At 28.4% G+C, this 18302-nt stretch overlaps 1 protein-coding gene across 4 annotated transcripts in view; it reads left to right on the top strand.

The window, feature by feature from the left end:
• Positions 1-18302, top strand: part of spdi (sperm antigen with calponin homology and coiled-coil domains split discs) — a 68456-nt gene that overhangs the window by 46416 nt on the left and 3738 nt on the right. For 2 of the 4 annotated variants that reach the window (XM_071180662.2, XM_071180661.2), the window contains exons 4-16: positions 511-692; positions 1073-1331; positions 2323-2586; positions 3949-4137; positions 5305-5334; positions 7357-7626; positions 10190-10351; positions 12322-12535; positions 12626-12738; positions 14262-14506; positions 14813-14918; positions 17995-18111; positions 18211-18270. In XM_071180662.2, coding sequence (XP_071036763.2) covers positions 511-692; positions 1073-1331; positions 2323-2586; positions 3949-4137; positions 5305-5334; positions 7357-7626; positions 10190-10351; positions 12322-12535; positions 12626-12738; positions 14262-14506; positions 14813-14918; positions 17995-18111; positions 18211-18270 — 2211 coding nt within the window. The remainder of the gene's footprint in view (positions 1-510; positions 693-1072; positions 1332-2322; positions 2587-3948; positions 4138-5304; positions 5335-7356; positions 7627-10189; positions 10352-12321; positions 12536-12625; positions 12739-14261; positions 14507-14812; positions 14919-17994; positions 18112-18210; positions 18271-18302) is intronic. The other 2 variants (XM_016074447.4, XM_016074449.4) reach the window with 1 other exon arrangement.

The following is an 18302-nucleotide window of genomic DNA, read 5'->3' as shown; positions in this document are numbered from 1 at the left end:
CACGATTTTAAAATAAAACATCGAGATTCGTATTCGTGAGATTTTAAAATTGAATACAGAGATCCGTGTTCACATTATTTAAAAATCCTTCATTGAGATACATATTCCCGCAATTTAAATACAAGTAAATAATTTAAATCTTGGATCGATATTTTTAATTAAAATGTTGGTAACGTACTGTGGACAAATGCTTCCTACATAAAAAAAAATTCTTGTTCAAATTTCAGGTATTATTTCAATTATTTAAGAAGTATTGTTGCACACAAAATTTTTGGATCTCGATTTTCATCTTTTTCCTATGAATCAATTTTGAGTTCTATAAAAATTAAACGTTTTTAAAAATCTGTTATTTTCAAACAAATTTTGACAAAAGGGTTGAAACTAGATACAAAGGTTAATTAATGCGTCAAGAAAGCTTTTGAATTGAAATTTTGTGTTTGTAGAAAGTGTTTCATTTTATCTAATTCTGCATTTCATTTTATTTAAGTTTCATTTTATCTGTAATTTCAGAATAATTTATCTGATGGTCCTAAGTCTCTTGATACAGAAGTGGGTGAAGCTTCTGGTGTTAATTTGCCACCATCTGGACGCAGTCTTTCAGAATGGGAAAGAGGAAGCAGTAGCAGTTTAAGTGAAATGTCTGTTGCTTGCCTGCAAGACAGAATTATGCAAATGGAAGAAACACATCATAGGTAAATTAATTTATAGTCAAATGTTCAACAATGTGTTATTACCCACTCAATTTGTGAGATATCGAGGCAACTAGTGCAAATATAACTAACCATTTGAAAAATCAAAGGAGTTAAAAGTGTTAAATTTGCTGGCAATTTCTAATTCAAAACCAATTTTTCATAATATTAAAAAAGAAAAGTAATAAACAGAATAAACTTGACCTGATTTAATTTTGTCCCTGTAACTATTTCATAGTTCAATTTGCTTTTCACTTGTAACTAAATCACATTTATGTATAAAAATGAGTACATTTAGTTGTAAATTTTGTATTCTGTATTAACCGCCAACTTTCTTTCTCGATCTTATTTTTGTGATTGTAACAAATTATTGTATTTGTTAGCACCAATGAAGAGCTGCAAGCTACTCTGCAAGAGCTTACGGACCTTCAAGATCAACTTGTTGATTTACAACTAGAAAATGAGCGAATGGCAGATGAAAAAGCTGTACTGTTAGAATCTCTCTGCTCGCAGACTGAAAAACTTGAAGAATGCCGAACACAAATCACTCAACTGAAACAACTTCTTTTCCAACAGCATAATCAGGAAGGACTTCCCCTTTCTCCATCCGAAAGAGAGTGTAACTTAGTTGACTTGCTCAAGGTAAAGGTTTTAAATCATCAAGAATCTTGCAAAGTTTTTTTTTTCCTCCAAAACTAATCCTATCAAGATTTCAGATGGGTTTGCTTTAGCTGATTATGTTATATGAAGGATTGATTTTCTAGAATCAGAAATCGTAGAGTCAATAAATAAACGCATTTAGTTCCAACCAAAATTATTATCAGCTTTTAATGCTGACTTAAATATACTTTTCAATTTATCAAACATAACAAAAAATAGTAATTTGAAATTTTTACTGTTATGTATCTGGTTTTGTATCCAAATTTAGAGCACTTACATAGAGTTTTATTATAAAAAGAAATTTCAAAGCAGTGGAATTTTATGTTCCCATTGTTTTAAAAATTCAATAACTTTTGGAAAAAAATTCAATTATTATTTAAAAACATTTTAGTTTTTACTGCTATTTCGCATATTAAACTAAAAATTTCTCTTAACAAATAATACATCTTTTATACCTTTGACTTATGAGTTTAGGAAAATTGGTTTGCAAAACTTCCATGTGTAAGGTTTTTTCAAATGAGAATTTCTTCTATATCTGCTCTTATCTTGAATGTATATTATGCATTGAATTTTTCCTGAAGTTCATTATTTCATTTACTTGAATTAAATAATGAACAATAAAGATAAGAAGCTGGTTGATATTCATTACTTTTAAAAAAGGACGGCAAGAATTCTTATTTTAAAAAAAAAAACATATTCAATGTCTTTAATCGTGAATTGTTCTTTAATTAAGTATTTAATATATATGTATTGAATGTTCATTATTTGATTCACGTCAATTTAAAGCCAGTGTCATAATTTTGTTTTAAAACATTGAACCTATGAAAAATCTTTTCCGAAAATTTTCGCTTTAAATTACTTCACTATAAAAAGTGTTATTTACCCTGTCTTAATAATACATCAAAAGCAAGATGTGTTAAAACATGATTGAGGTCTGTACTTGACTGCTTAAAAATATATTTGTAAATTATAGAAAGCTCAAGAAGCTCATGACGTATTGCTGATGAAACAAGAAGAATTATCATCAGCTCTGCAAGCAGCAAAGAATGATTGTGGCCCCCAAACAGATTTGTTGCTTTTACGAGACAGAGTGAGACTCTTAGAATCTACCATTGAAAGTATCAATGCTGATAAGCGTCTGTTAGAATCTCAACTGAATGAGTGCCAGGAACAGTTATCTGCTAATCAAATAGAAGTATCTCAATTGAAACTACAACTTGAAAATGAACAACAAAAGGTAATGTTCATCATTTCAATGAAATTTAACTTTAGGCTGATTTATTTTTTGGTTGTCTGAGTAACTTTACTGTATAATCATATTTTTTAAAAAAAAAATCTTTTTTTTTTCTTTATTTATACAGCAATAAAAATTTTCTAACAATAAAGTAATCAGAAACTGTACTGTTTTATTTATCGATTAGGTAATCAGTATTTAGGTCTTTGTTTGATCCAAAACAGTTTATTTAATAAAATGGTGTTTGGTAATATATAACATAGTTCTAGAGCTGCCTTTTAGCCTATGAGCCTAGCTGATTCTGCCATTAAGCTCAAGATCAAGGCAGAAAAGTTGTTTTTCTGAGGAATATAAGCTCATTTCCTCTTAGCTTTAAAAAAAAACTGCTAATTTTATAGGGGTCTGGGTTTTTTTTTGTTTTTTTTTTAAGAATTTTGGTCCTTCTGATTTTGATTAGTCTTTCGTTTTGAGAATTTCAACTTGTTTGCCGCTTAGCTAACTCAACATAATTTTTTTTTTTTTTTTTTAAATGTCTATGAAATCTTGTATTGATACTAACTAGGGTGGGTATATGGTGAGGGGGAATGCCCGTATGCCCTAAATAAGGGCGGGGCGGGGGAAATATTTCAAAATATGGTGAGGGGGAACAAAAGTTTGCCACTTATAAGATTAAGAAATTTCATACCATAAATTGCAATTAAAATGTTCGACTTTATTATCCACTCCAAATCAGTTATTGTGTTTTTCTAAATTATTGTTTTTAAGATTTACATTAATAGTTTTAAAACACAATCAAAAATGAAACTATGGGGAGGCCAGATACATAGCCGCCAATTTGTATGGCCACAAGAAATAATTTTCTTAGTGATAGCAACATTTGTATTTTGGTGTATTAAATCTTGAAGTTTAAAGTTTTAAAAAAAACATTTAAACTACCACAGAGAATCAGTAATTTAAAAAAAATATGTAGTTAAGATCTATTTGTTAGCTAATTATGTTTATAGCTGTCTTAATTTTGTTTTTAGAAAATTATTTCAAAATTAATTGTTTTACTACCACTTCGTAAAATCTTTATCAACGACCTTACAAATTGGCAAGTATGCAGATATTTTACTTGTCAGGCTTGCTACTGTAGTTCAGGTTAGTGATGTTGATGGGCCGGTTTTAGCCTGCAAGCCGTAATTCGGACTGCTCCTGCTCTAGGAACACTTTCTTTTCATTTATTGCATGCAAGATATTGTTTGTTTTATCAATTAAAGTTTTTTCAAGTGTTAATAACATAGGTATGTATTTTTTTTTTTTTTTTCATTTCAATGAGAAAGAACTATACCATATTGATACTTTTTTTCTTAAAAATATCTATAGGTTTCTGAGCTTGAGAAAGAAAGAGAAGCTGGAGCTACATCTGAATTGAATGCTTTACTTCAGGAAACTCGTAAAGACAAAGAAAAAGTGGAGGAAAGAGCAGTCCGCTTGCAGGAACAGTTAGCTCTTAGTCAAAGAGAGGTGACACGATACAAAGACCAGCTTCAACAGTTGCAAGAAGAAAATATGGTAGTTATTTGATTTTATTATTATTATTTTTTTTTACTTTTTAGTTGTGTTGATTAATTTTCTACCATTTTTCTATTGTTCAAACAAATGCTTTGATTCTGTATTATGTTCATACACATCAGAGAAAATCTGGTTATTTCAGAACATTTGAAATTAGCTTAAACAGGGTGCGTAGCATCTTTTAATGGTGCTTATATTTTTTATTTCAGGGTTTGTAAAAAGTGCTTAATTTTCTATCTTTTAAAAAGAGAATTTTTTTCTTAGCCATGTCAATTGTCGTCGTAAATTACAAAAAATGCGTGATTTACACAATTTTCTCTAGAAAATTGGAAAGTGATTAAAAATATTTTTTGAGTACTTAAAAGGTGCTTATTTTTTGTTAAAAAATCTGGCTACGCACCCTGTTTAAAGAGAGAGAGAGAGAGAAATCTCTGAGAAAATAAAATGGGTCAAAAACCTGTAAATGAATAAAAAATTTCAAGCTTCTTTTTCTTTTCAGAAATTTTTTTTATAAATGCCCTAAATAATTTTAAATTTTTAGAAGCAACCAGGTACAAAGCATGTATTGTTGCTTGTGGTAATAAAAGGAGTGGTAAGGATTATGTAAGGATGTATATTAACTTTTATACTTTCATGCTTTTAAAGTTTTATTGAATATGTTATGTGTACCAATGTTATGTGTTCAGGCAAATAAAATAATTATAATTGTGATTAATTGATAACAAAAAAAAATATTTTTTTACGATGGTATTTCTGTTTACCTGCTACAAAGTTTTTTTCTGATAAAAAAAAAACCTAGATTCTCCTGATACTTAAATTGCTACAATTTTTTTTTAAGTGAGTGGGACCTTTAATTGTGGCTTTGGAGAGATAGGGAATTTTTATCCAGCAATCAAACATGTACCCCTGTGTTAGTTTAAGTAAAATTATTAAATGGCTCTTAAATAAAAAATTTATCTTCACAAACATGGAAGAATAATTTAATTTTTTAAGCTATTAACATTACTCCTTGATGTGATGTACTCCCACGTGTTGTGTTTTGTCTAGTAATTTTTATGTCATTAATTTCACTTCAAATATAGCTTGAGGGAGAACATCCCATATTTGTGAGTGAAATTTTAAAATTCTTATTTTTCCTCTGTAATAAGAAATTTTTTATTGTCTTAGCTTTGCAATCAAGAGGTTAACTCTAATAAGGTAAGGAAAAAAATGACCCTTTTACATTTTTTTCAAACTGCCTACAGTTTGATAAATTCTAACTTTTTATCATTATTACCAGATGCATGCACATCCATCCATTTATAATAAACAATAAAGATTTATTAAAATTTGGGTATTTTGCTAAATGAAAATGTAACAAATTTTTTTAATGTAGTTCTTGAATAAGGATTTTACATAAACATAAGTAATTTAATATATTCTATCATAATGAATATTTTATAAGTGAAACACTTAAATGTTGATGAGTTATTTTTTTTTTTTTAAAAAATTAATATAATAGACTAAACGAGAATAAGATTATTTTTTATTCATTTAATAAAAACTTAAAACATAATTTAACTTATTATGCTGAATTAAACACATGGGTTTAAAATGCTAGTAAACACAGAGTTCTCCCTAGGAATAAAAAAGAGCAGGGCGCTTACTCGCAGAAAAAGGAACTTTGAGTTTTGAAAGGACACTTGCTTAACGCCATTAAGATTTATCAAAATATGTAATAACTGAAGTTAATCCTAAATTTTTAAATTACCTTTTTATACTATTTTATGTGTACATTTCACAAAGTAATTCTGATAATAACAGACAAAGCTTTTGAAAATAGTTAAAGACAAGCTAACAGCCAATCTCTTAATATAAATTTTCTTAAAAAAAAAAAATTTAAAACTTAAAATAAGGGATTAATTGATAAACAACTTTAAAGCTTTTTTTACATTTCAAACTGAAAGTTATGAGAAAATGAACTTTTAAAGGTGTATTTTTAAATAAAACGATATTTATTTAAAAAAAAATAATAATAATGGTAAAACTTAAAATCACCTCCCAAGTAAAGAATGTTAATATCTCTAGAACTGAATTTCATGCAAATTTCAGCTATATAACTAGACAACATAAGAAAAATCTTACTAAAATGAAGGAATGAAATTAAAAATTAAAGTTAAGTAATTATCCGTAACAAAATAAATCAGAAATAGACTCTCTCTAAAACAGGTGGTTAGGAAAATCTTTTCCTGAAGAAATAAAATAAAAAGGCAGAGATTTTAAGGAATAGCAGCTTATTTTTACAAAAAGGACAAGGAGGATGCATTTATAAGGATCAAAAGGCAGCCGGGCAGGCTGCCCTTCTAAAGACACTTAGGGAAAACACTGGTAAACATTTGAATTTCAAAAATGATAAGTCTTTAATTTTATAGAATTTATAGATTTTCTTTGTTTAAAGAATAGAAGTTGGTTATTATTAGACAGCCATATACTGTCCTGTAAATAAAACCATTTATCTAAAATAGTAATCAAGCTAAATAATCTGTTTACTTGAGTAGTTAACTTTACAGTTATTAATCCTCATTTTTCAATAATATTTTATAGATTTGCATACAATGCAGTGAATTTTAGAACACAGTGCAAAATGAAAAATAGAAAATATCAAAATCTGGAATTATGACAGTTCCCTTCGAAAAGCAGAAGAAATTATATTTTAGTAAAAATTTATGATTGCATTTACTAAATTATCTACCGAAATACAAATTAGGTAACATAGAACTGTTCTTTTTTAACGTTATGTAAAATTACTATGTAGGCAGACTTATCAAGCATTAATCTAGTCTTTTTTATTGTAAATAGTGTTAATAATATTTAGTGATAGTTTATAGTGTTAATAATATTTTAACAAAAAAGAGTGCTTTGAAATAATTTATGTTAAAATGTAAAATAGTATTTCACGTGATCTTATGCATTTTTAAAACTGTCCCTGAAGAAGTACTATGGACACAAATCGTGTTAATTTTGAATTTAAATAATCAATGCAATTGTTCAGTTCAGCTTTGTAATAATTTTCCTGACGTTTTGCGAATTTTTTTTTTTACTTGTTGTTTAATTTGTTTTTATTAATGACAGATAGGGAACCTCGATTGCGACAAATAACTGAAAAATAAGAGTACTTCTAATTAATTTATGTCAAAATGTGGAAGAATATTTAGTTAATTTGTTTTCGATTAATAACAGGTTGCCAAAAATAATGCTCATAAAGAAATAACAGATATGGAATATCGATTGCAACAAATAACAGCAGAGAAGGAGTTGTTATCCAAAGAAATGGAAACACTGCAAGATGCATTGCAACAGACAAAGCTAACCTCTCAGCATCACTTAGAAGATAAGAGACACTTGAAATCTACTGTGGGTGAACTTCAAAAAGCTGTTAATGAAACAGCTTCTCAACTTACACAGACTCAAAAAGAATTGGAAGAATTGAAGAAAAAACACAAAGAAGAGGTAACATTTATTTACTTCTAACAACTAGTTTATTAAAAGAAACTTTTTTAGTATAATCATCTCGGCCTTTTATTCAAGCTACAAATAGTTTAATTTTATTTAGTTTTCTCATTAATATCTATCTATCTATCTGTATGTATGTGTGTTTGTATATATATATATATATATATATATATATATATATATATATATATATATATATATATATATACAAAGCTAAAGCGACATGAGTAGCGCAAAAACTTCTGTTACAATAAAATTTTTAAATGGTTTCATGTTATTCTGAATTATTTGTTAAATTTAACAAATAATGTTTTATAATTCTGCGAACTTAAGAAGGTAAATATATGCTTTCAAAATATCATTTAATTTTTTTAAACTAAATTTTAAAAAAACTCTTGTGAGCAAGAAAATTTAGCTTATTAATGTGTTACAGGGTGCGTAGCGTTTGTAAAAAGTACTTAAAGATGCTTTTTTGGGGGATTTCGTTTTTAAAAGCTTTTAAAGGTGCATTTTTTCAGCTGGCGTTTTTAAAAAGTGCTTTTTTTCCCTTCAGTGATATCTGGTGGATCCCATGCATTTCACGAAAAATGGGGTGTTTGCTACGTAATCATTCATGCTGACTTCATGTCGTACCCACGTTATGCACGTTACTTGCACATGCACGCACACTTGAAACCGAAACCCGAGTGCTCCAATTCGGATGGAGAATATCAGATCCTTATGAAATGTTTTTCTTTTTAATTTATTTTAATTTTATTATTGTTTATTTTATTTTACTTCTAACACTTTTTCGACGTAAGGGGTACGGGTACTTTTGTTCTGAGTTCAGGATCAAGTTGAATTCACTTGATGATGTGGGAAAGTACTGATTGTTTCGATTTACGTCTGTTTCTTTTTGGGGTTTTTTTTAACGCTAAAACTGTTTATAAAAAGTTTTTGTTTTTCAATGATATCACTGATTGAATATGAATTTTTTGAGTGCTTGAAAATTTTCGTAAAGTGCTTGAAAAGTTTTTAAAAAGTGCTTATTTTTGATTCAAAGATTTGGCTACGCACCCTGTGTTATAATTCAATGTAATAGTTAGTAATTGGAAGCATCCCACATACCAGATTAAGTATAATTTTTTAGAAAATATTTTAAAGATTGAAAATGACAAGTGTTAGAACAATGCTAGTCAGCAAAAGTGAGTAAAAAATAAAAGCAACTAGATTTAATAAAAATTCTTTTTTCTTTTGATGGTCATTATTTAGTGAAACTGTAATAAAACATAAAGAAATAGCTATAGTAAGTTACTCATGTTATTACAATATAGAAAAAAATATGTACAGTACAGAACCCGTTATCCGGAAATCAGAAAACCGGAAAACCAAAAAACCGGAACGAAATTCGATAAATTTTCCCGCCATTTAAAAAAAAAAAATTTTTTTCCTCATAAGATTTTAGGATTTTTCTTTCTTTTTTGAAAGATGTTCACCTTACCATCATTTTGGAAATAATCATTAGTGTATTACTTCATCGTTTTTTCTTGTTTTTAAGATTGTTTCCAAAAATTTTTATTTTTTAGTTGGGTTTAACAATAAAAAAACGGCTTTTTGTAGCGATTCAGAAAACCGGAAAAATCAGTTATCCGGAATAGCGATGGTCCCGATCGTTCCGGATAATCGGTTTCCTACTGTAGTTAAAAATATCTATAGTTAAAAATATGTAGAAATAAATTTAGTGAAAAAAATGTTCAAGCTAGCATGCTATAGATATGTCCTAGTTTTGCCCTCCTTTACATGTCTCAATCATAACGTGACAAAAAGTTTTACTATTTAAAATTTTCCTCTGTATTCTCTATGTCAACAGTTCCCAATTTTTTTTGGCTAAAGAACCCTAAATGATCAATCTTCTTTCAGCAAAACCCTAATTAAAATATATAAAGACAACTGTGAACGTTAATAATCAATAAAAGATGGTGTAATTTTTAAAATAAATAGGAAGAATGAAATATTTTAATAGTTTTATCATATTTTTCCTATTTTGTCTGTCTAGGTTTTCCTGAGTATGGTATTTCATTACAATACTTTGATGTAAAGTAGTTGGCACTATTTTTGGCATTGAGATACTCTAAAATTATTTACTTTGTAGAAAAACATATTTCTTTATCAACAAATCTTATTATTTTATTTTAATTCGAAAAGCGCAAAGAGAATTATTAGTGCATGTCCTTATAAAAATATTTTCAATACAATATAATTAGAAAAAATAAGTTTTTTTTCCTTTTTAAAAATAATTTGTAACGACTCGCAAAATAGAAAGTAAATAATTTATTGTTCATTGGATCCTAATATAATTGCAAATTTTAAAACGTTAAAAAAACTGTTTAAAAAATGCCCTAAGTCTGCCGTGCCTTAAGGTTCTGCAGAACACCCTTTGAAAACTGTTGCTCTATATATCCCTTTTTTCAAAGGAAGTGATTTCACTTGTAACTGTATCTTACTTTTTAGAACTATTTTAAGTGCTGTATATTCTGTGACAACTTTGTTCAGTATTTATACTTCTTTTTATTGGTTATAGATTGAGGAATGGAACAGATTTCAGACTGATTTATTAACCACTGTAAGAGTTGCAAATGATTTTAGTAATGAAGCTCAGCAAGATGTTGAACGTCTAACTAATGAAAACAAACAGTTAAGTGAGAAAAATGCTAGTCTAGAAGCAGAAATCAAGTCTTTGAGAGTAAGTTAATTTGAATATTAATAGATTTTTTGAATGGATAAAATTACTTTCTCATAATAAATATCAGTGCTTATATCAATATTTAAAAAAAGAACCAGGAACTCAGTGAATTCTGAAAATGTGATCAAAACTTACAAAAATATCCACCAACCTTGGAAAATGTCTCGTTTATTTTGTGGCAGGAGTAAATAATTCAATTGTCTCTTGTGTAACTTACTGTTTGCTAGAAATTATTTACATTTGTTATTAGCTTTCCTGCATAACAGTTAAAGAATGCCTACATTTTGAATGCATAATAAATTGAAAACTCCATTGTCTTATATGATAACAGGTTGAAAATTTTCTGCATTACAGTTTTAGAATTCCCATGTTTTATATACATAACAGGTTGAGAATTGCTATATCTTATATATTTTCATAAAAGTTTTCAGGCAGGTCGTCAGGAATTTTTCATCTTCTGCAGGATTCATAGTTGCTTTCATACTCCTGCCTAAAAATACTCTGTACTCACTTGTCCTGATTTCTACCGACTTATGCTTCTTTTTTTTATTTATATTTTATTTATTTTTGTTTTGTTTTGGACATTCTATTTCAGTGAACATGGGAATTTTAAAAAAATCATTCAGGTTTTTAATTGAATCTTATATCTTAGCTTTTTTTTCTTTTAATCTTTGTATCAATGTATTCTTTAGTATGTAAATTATGTATGATTTAGTTTTGGAATTATTTATTGTTTCATGAAAATAACTAATAAATTTTATTTTAAACTTATTTTGATCTATCTTTCTATTAAGGAATCTATTTAAGTTGCAAAATTTCAGGTTTCAAGATTTCTCATTGTACATACGCTTGCCTGAAATCACCTTTTTTTAAAAATAAAAAAAGCAACATTTTTGACCAGCTTGTTTTGCCACTGCACAGGGAAAACCTGGCAAATACAGGGAATTTAAAAATCACTTAAAATAACTGGGAATTTTGAAGGGGTTTTTCAGCAATGAACTTACAAAAAAACACATTACGTACTGGTCTTAAACAAGAAGCGTTAAACGCAATTATGAACATCTACCTAAATGGAAAACCTCTTTCAGATTTCTGTGCAGAAACCTCTGTAAATCATTGGCTTGATTGTGGAACTGGCAAACGTCTTATTTGATTCATTTAAAAAATGCAGTACCCTCGGATAAATTGACATTCCAAATAACTTGACCTTTGTCATTTAAATTATTTCATAAAAGAAATACTAGGTTACTATTAGTAACCTAGTATTCGTAATCCTAGTAACTACTAATTCATTGCGCAATTTATATAAGTGTTTGTAATAAATAAGAGAAAATTATATTTTTATTTATTTAGAAGCTACGGGTTAGTTTCAAAGGAGGACGGGTACTTTGTTGGACAAGCCGTCCTCGGGGACGCCCTGATGTACATGGAATTTTTTCTTTTCCAGATTTGAGTGGCAACACTGTCTTAATTTTTTTTTTTAATTCTGTGAAGTTTTTTTTTTTATTTATTTTTATTATTATTATTATTTTTTTTTTTTGAAGCAGTGGAGATTACATTATATATATTTTTTCCAGTTCTTTATTTCCCTTTTTAAAAGTAGTCTTCTAGTAGGTGCATATTGTATTAAAAAATTGTCCTGATTTTTATTTTGCATCACTGTGTGACTGTCTTCTGTCATTTTCAACATATTTAAAATTGTGACTGCACTGTATGTACATCTTTAATTATATTCTATAGTTAGAGAGTATTATTTATATATATATATATATATATATATATATATATATATATATTCGTTTGCAAAAGCATTACACCCTGATAAGAACTTCTGCTTTCATTATCAGACGATTCCATTTAGTTTCAATTTTACTTCACCTTTTTCTTATGTATGTTACATATGCTTTTGTTTTTTTCTGCCTGCATGCTAGATATTTAAATATTTATTATCTTTGTGTCTTAAACTTTAGATAAAATCAGAGCCTCAATCTCCAACATTCTCCAAAACCAACTTAAAATTCAATGCTGATGTAAATGTTATATCCAATGTCGAAAAAGACCTTAATAACACTACACGCAGGCAATTGTCTTCTACCAAAAGAGCAGATAGAGGAGCTAATCAATTATCAGTTCGCTCACTTATTGAGTCTATAGAAAATGCTACAAAGCATGCAAAAGGACAAGGTGAAAAAAAAACTTTTTTTTTTCTATATTATTGTTAAGTTAAATATTATTCAAATTGTATTAAAAAAAACTATTACAATGATTATACAGGTCCTAGTAGCAGTTGTAGTTCATCTTCCAGTAGCCTCAATAGTATAGCTTCTGAAACAAGATTAAATACTAATACCATTCTGATGAACAATAGTAATGATGTGTATATTACCGTAAGTACAAATACTTGTTTTGTTATTCAAATATAATTTATATTGTTCTAAAAAATAGCTTAAAAAATACAATTTTTTTGTAAATAAAATCCTTTATTTATAGTATTATTAAATTCAAATGCTAAAAATATTATTAATACATACTAAATGCATTAATTAAAGTTTTTCTTTCACTACAAATTCATTTTAACTTTTGTATTTGAAGTATATTGCGATAAAAATGTCTACATCAAAGAAAGGCTCATAAAAATAAGTTATGCCTGTTGCAAGTTTTTTTTTAGTCTAAAACTTATACTCATATGTGTAACAGTCCAGGGGCCAAGGCCTATTTTACCCATCATACTTTTCTTGACCTTGAGCTTTTGGTTGTAGGATATGTTCTGGTTGGGTGGATAGCTGAATGCAGAACACTCAATGTTCAGACACCAAATATGCTTCGTAGCCATTTTATCAACCCACTGAAGCATTGAAATGTCGAGTCAACTTTTCCCAGTAGCGTAAGCACTAAAAGCTACCACTAGATTGATAAATATAATGTAAAAAATTAAAGGAATTTGGAAAATTTCTAGCTATTTCATTTTGAGGGAAAAATTAGCTATTTTAATTAGGAGGAAAAAAATAGCTTTCTGGTACTATATGTTAAATTTAATTTGTTAAATTTAAACTATTGTATTAATACTTATTGCTAAACAATTGTATTGGTCATTTTTCGTTCCTTCCTTTTTGTCCAAATTTTTTAGTGTCCTGGCTGAAATCCTATCCCTGATTTCAATTAATATTATGAATATTTCTTTTAAGTAGTATTTTTGAAATTCTATTCTGCAGTTTGTAATGGTCTCATATAAATTATGAATAATATTTTGCATTATTTTTTTTTATGTAACTAGAAAGTATTAATTTTTTTAACTTTATCCACAAATTTTTTTTTTAATGTTTCTTAACCCCTTCCTTCTCACTCACATAAAAATGACGGGGTGAGGTTTCGCCCGCTATTTCTCGCTCCCGTGAAATTTCCGGGCTGGATTGTTCAGTAGTAACGCGTCAATAAGAATAAAACTAATTTGTTTCTTTTTCCTGGAAAACATTTTATTTCTCATTTTAAACACCAGGCAGCAGCACCAGGATATTTGTAAGTTAATTGTAGATAGTTAGTTTATTTTAAATTAGATGGCATCACTAATCAAATAAGTGTATTAAAAAATAGGCACTTTTGTGACCGTTTTCTTGAAAATTAACGGATCGTTAAGGGGGTTAATGAAAATATTTAATTTCAATTTTATTTTCATTTCTTCACTGATCTCCCATGTGTTTTTTTTTATCTAAATAAAATAGGATTAATTTTTTATTGATAATTGTTACATTTTCAATTACAATTGTTACATTGTTTCAGTGCACTTTTTTAATTTGTGTTATGTAATTATTAATGATTTCGCATTCTTATTTAAATATAATTATGTTCCTTGCAGAGATATTACATTTTTCCAGATTTTTGATGTATTTAACATATTTATTTAACTTTTCAGCCAAGTATTCGCTCCTCTGCTGATTCTCTCCCCAAAGATGTTAAAACAGCATCTCAGAGTACACGGCCATCTAAAAAAACGACTAATGAAAATCTTAACCATATAGCTATAAACAATGGTACCTTATCTGGAGAACAGCATTCGCTTTCTAACAGAGGAGATGTGGACTCTTTGAAACCTCTGCCTGCTCATCCAGTATCTATTCTATCCAGCAAGCTAGATCCCATACGGAGGAATAGCTACGGGTAAATTTTAATTCATATTTATTTAGTTATTCCAAATGAACTCAAAAGAGTTCATTGAACCTAATATTTATTATAAAATGTAATTAGCAAAGGTGTGTGTATTTAAAAAAAAAGAAAAAATTTTAAATATTAGATATTTAGATCAGAAATGAACAGTATATTGCCATTATGAACTCAGTTATATTAATCGAATTTATTTTCTTGGGGCAATTTTTTAAACTCTTTTAAAAAAATGGAAGTTTTATTGATTTATTTTAAATGTACTATTTATTTAAATAAACTAAAATTGTTCTATTTATACTATAGAGACATTGTTGAAAAAAAGGATCCATTATCTTCTCTTGTAAAAGGTGGAGGTTCTAAGAGAAATGCTTTGTTGAAATGGTGTCAAAATAAAACATTGGGATATAAGGTATGTATATTGTCTGAGTAGAATATTTTAAATGTTTTTTACTAGTACAGCACAATCCAAAAGTTGTGTAATTCATGGTATAACCAAATATTGATGTTCCTAGAAATACTTATTCTTTGTTTCTATTTTGTTCAGTTTATTGAAAGCAATTTATCAATTGAGAAATAGTTGTCTTTTCTGCTCCCGAATATTCAGTTATACATTTGTAAATGCTGTAATTTATATAAAATATTTCATTGTGTAATAATGCTAAACCCTAAAAATTAATTAAAAAAATAACATTTATTTTCATTTCGTCGAAGTCTTTTTAAAAAAATAATGTGTTTTTGTTATTCATGTCAGCTCATGTACAAATTTTTAAGCTTTGTGAAAGTGCATTCACTCTATAAGAAGGTTATTTAATATTATGTAACAACTCTAAATGTTGTCATAAATGTCGTTCTATGTTAAATGTTAATTATAAAAGGCTTGTATTTAAAAATTTATGAAGCATCTTTTATGTAAAGTTTTATTCAATCAAATAACAAATCTAAATAGTCAAATAATTTAGTCTGGCACTGTATTTCTGATTACCATGATATAGCTTATAAGTTTAATAAATTTTTAATTTTTCTCTTAATACTTTAAGTTTTAAAAATAATTAGTGAGGAGTATTGTAATAATACTTTTCTTTAACTCTATTGGGTTAAGCTTCTTTTTTGCTGCTGTTGTATGCAATTACAGGGTGGCCACTCTAATCGGGTTTCAAATTTCCCGGGTAAAAATCTTAAAATTTCCAGTTCATGTTTTTTTTTCTCATTAAGTGTAGGATGAGTACAAGAACAGGGTGCGTAGCGTTTGTAAAAAGTACTTAAAGGTGCTTTTTTGGAGATTTCGTTTTTAAAAGCTTTTAAAGGTTTCTTTTTCAGCTTGCGTTTTTAAAAAGTGCTATTTTTCCGAATAATTTTTTTCCCCCTTCAGTGATGTCTGGTGGATCCCATGCATTTCACGAAAAATGGGGAGTTTGCTACGTAATCATTAACGCGGACTTCATGTCGTACCCACGTTATGACTTGCGCATGCGCGCACACTTGTAACCAAAACCCGAGTGCTCCAATTCAGATAGAGAATATCAGATCCTTATGAAATGTTTTCTTTTTTCATTTATTTTAATTTTATTCTTGTTTATTTTATTTTACTTCTAACACCTTTTTTGACGTAGGGGGTAAGGGTACTTTTGTTCTGAGTTCAGTGGGTGATGTGGGAAACACTCGGTGATGTGGGAAAGTCATGATTGTTTCGATTTACGCTCCTATCTTTTTTGATTTTTTTCAATGCTAAAACTGTTCATAAAAAGTTTTTGTTTTTCAATAATATCATTGATCGAATATGGATTTTTTGAGTGCTTGAAAATTTTTGTAAAGTGCTTAAAAAGTTTTTAAAAAGTGCTTATTTTTTATTCAAAGATTTGGCTACGCACCCTGAAGAAAAATATCAATATTATAAAGTATTTTATTTAAAATGTTATTTTACCATCTTTGGTTCAGGGGAGAGAGCACTAGCCTCCCAATCAGGTGATCCTGGTTCGGATCTCAGCCATGGCTGGTCGAAACGAATTCTGTGCATAGCTCGCACCAACCACAGTGCTGACGTAAAATATCTTTAGTGGTAGATGGATAATGAATTAGAACCTGCTTGTCGTCAGGCTAACCTTTGGAGAATTTTGTGCCTTTCTTCCCCATGTAAAGCAAATACGAGTTAGTTACATCAAAAAAGTCCTGTGCGAAGGAAAATAGTGGATCCCCACCCATGTGAACCTTGAGTTCTATGAAATAGCTGATTCCTTGGCTAAAAATGCCAGAGATCTCAATCAAAATACAATCCCAACTACACTGGCAGAGGCAAATGCTTTTGCAAAATCAAGACTATTCCCCCCCCTTAAAAATCAAAGCCACGATCAAGTAACTAATCTTGACATCAACAGAAAGACAGCCACCATTCTCATCAGACTAAAAACAAAACATCATAAAAACACGAAAATCTCTACAGATGAGATGGGACTAAAAAATATCAAAACTGTGGCAACTGCCTTAATGTGGAACTCACACCATATCATGTTTTTGACTGCCCTGCAGTCGCTGCAGGCCTTCACCCCTTAAACTACCCTACAGAAGATTTTTATTCATTTAATGCCATAGAGATAGCTAAGACTATTAAAGCACACCATGAGATATGACTACACCAACCAACGAAGGAAATTTTCTCCCAATACTTGATCCAAGAGTTCCCTTACGTTCATAACTACAAGTCTACCAAGTTGAACATTAGTAGTGGTAAACTCAAAAATTGGGACAGCTGCTCAGTGACGGCTATAAAATAAAATAAATTATCGTGAAAAAATTAGACTAAATTTATTTTAACAACTTTGCACGATTTTGTTTTTTATTTTTAATGTTTTGGTGCAACATTAATTTTTAAGAAATTAAGATGGATATGAAGAGGAAATATGTTTAGCTTGTAGAATATATTGTTTTTATTAAATAAAAAATGTTTCAATGTGTTACTTTAAGTAGTTTTTTTACATAGTGTACCAAATGGCAAATATAGGGTGACCAAAAAAAACTTGGACCTCATTGAGCAAATGGGATAATTCCAGGCGATTATACATCAATATATTTTTTAATATTTATTTACATTTCATTATAAAGTCATTTTATTCTGAATTCTAAAACTAAGTCTAAACAGTCCTCTTTATAAAATTTATTAATCATATTTTTTTTTTCTAAATTCAAATACTTAAAATAATCTTTGTTTTGAATTAGCAGCAATTCAGTATTCAAAAATGTTATATATGCAAAATTGTCAAATTTCTTGGATTTCACATTCATGGATTGTTGAACAATCAATTTGATGACTTATGACCTATATTTTTTTTACGTGTGCATTTCCTTTCTTAGAATAAAGCAAGAGAAGATTAATTTTAATCTTATTAATTGTTTATGATTATGTAATTGGTACTATGATTTTGATATAAGTTTTAGGTTTCTTTATTCCTTATTTAAAGCAAATATAAGACTAGAGAAATATTCTTTTACAGGGAATTGATATTACAAACTTCAGTAGTAGCTGGAATGATGGATTGGCATTTTGCGCTATAATGCATTCATATTTACCTAATATGGTTCCATATGATGAACTTGACAGCAGAGATAAGGTATAAGTTTTAGTGTTTTCTTTTCTTTAAATGCATATTGCTGAGTTTAATGGAACTCTTTTGAAACATTTTGACTTATTAATTTTGTTCAATTTACAGAGAAGAAATTTCACTTTAGCTTTTCAAGCTGCTGAATCAGTTGGAATAACAACTACTTTAGTGAGTAAATTTAAAAAAATCTTGAACTTTAC

The sequence above is a fragment of the Parasteatoda tepidariorum genome, chromosome 8, assembly GCF_982258835.1.
Source record: "Parasteatoda tepidariorum strain Cologne lab strain chromosome 8, Ptep-v5.0, whole genome shotgun sequence".
Lineage (NCBI taxonomy): Eukaryota > Metazoa > Arthropoda > Arachnida > Araneae > Theridiidae > Parasteatoda > Parasteatoda tepidariorum.
This window is presented reverse-complemented; position numbering and strand designations above follow the sequence as displayed.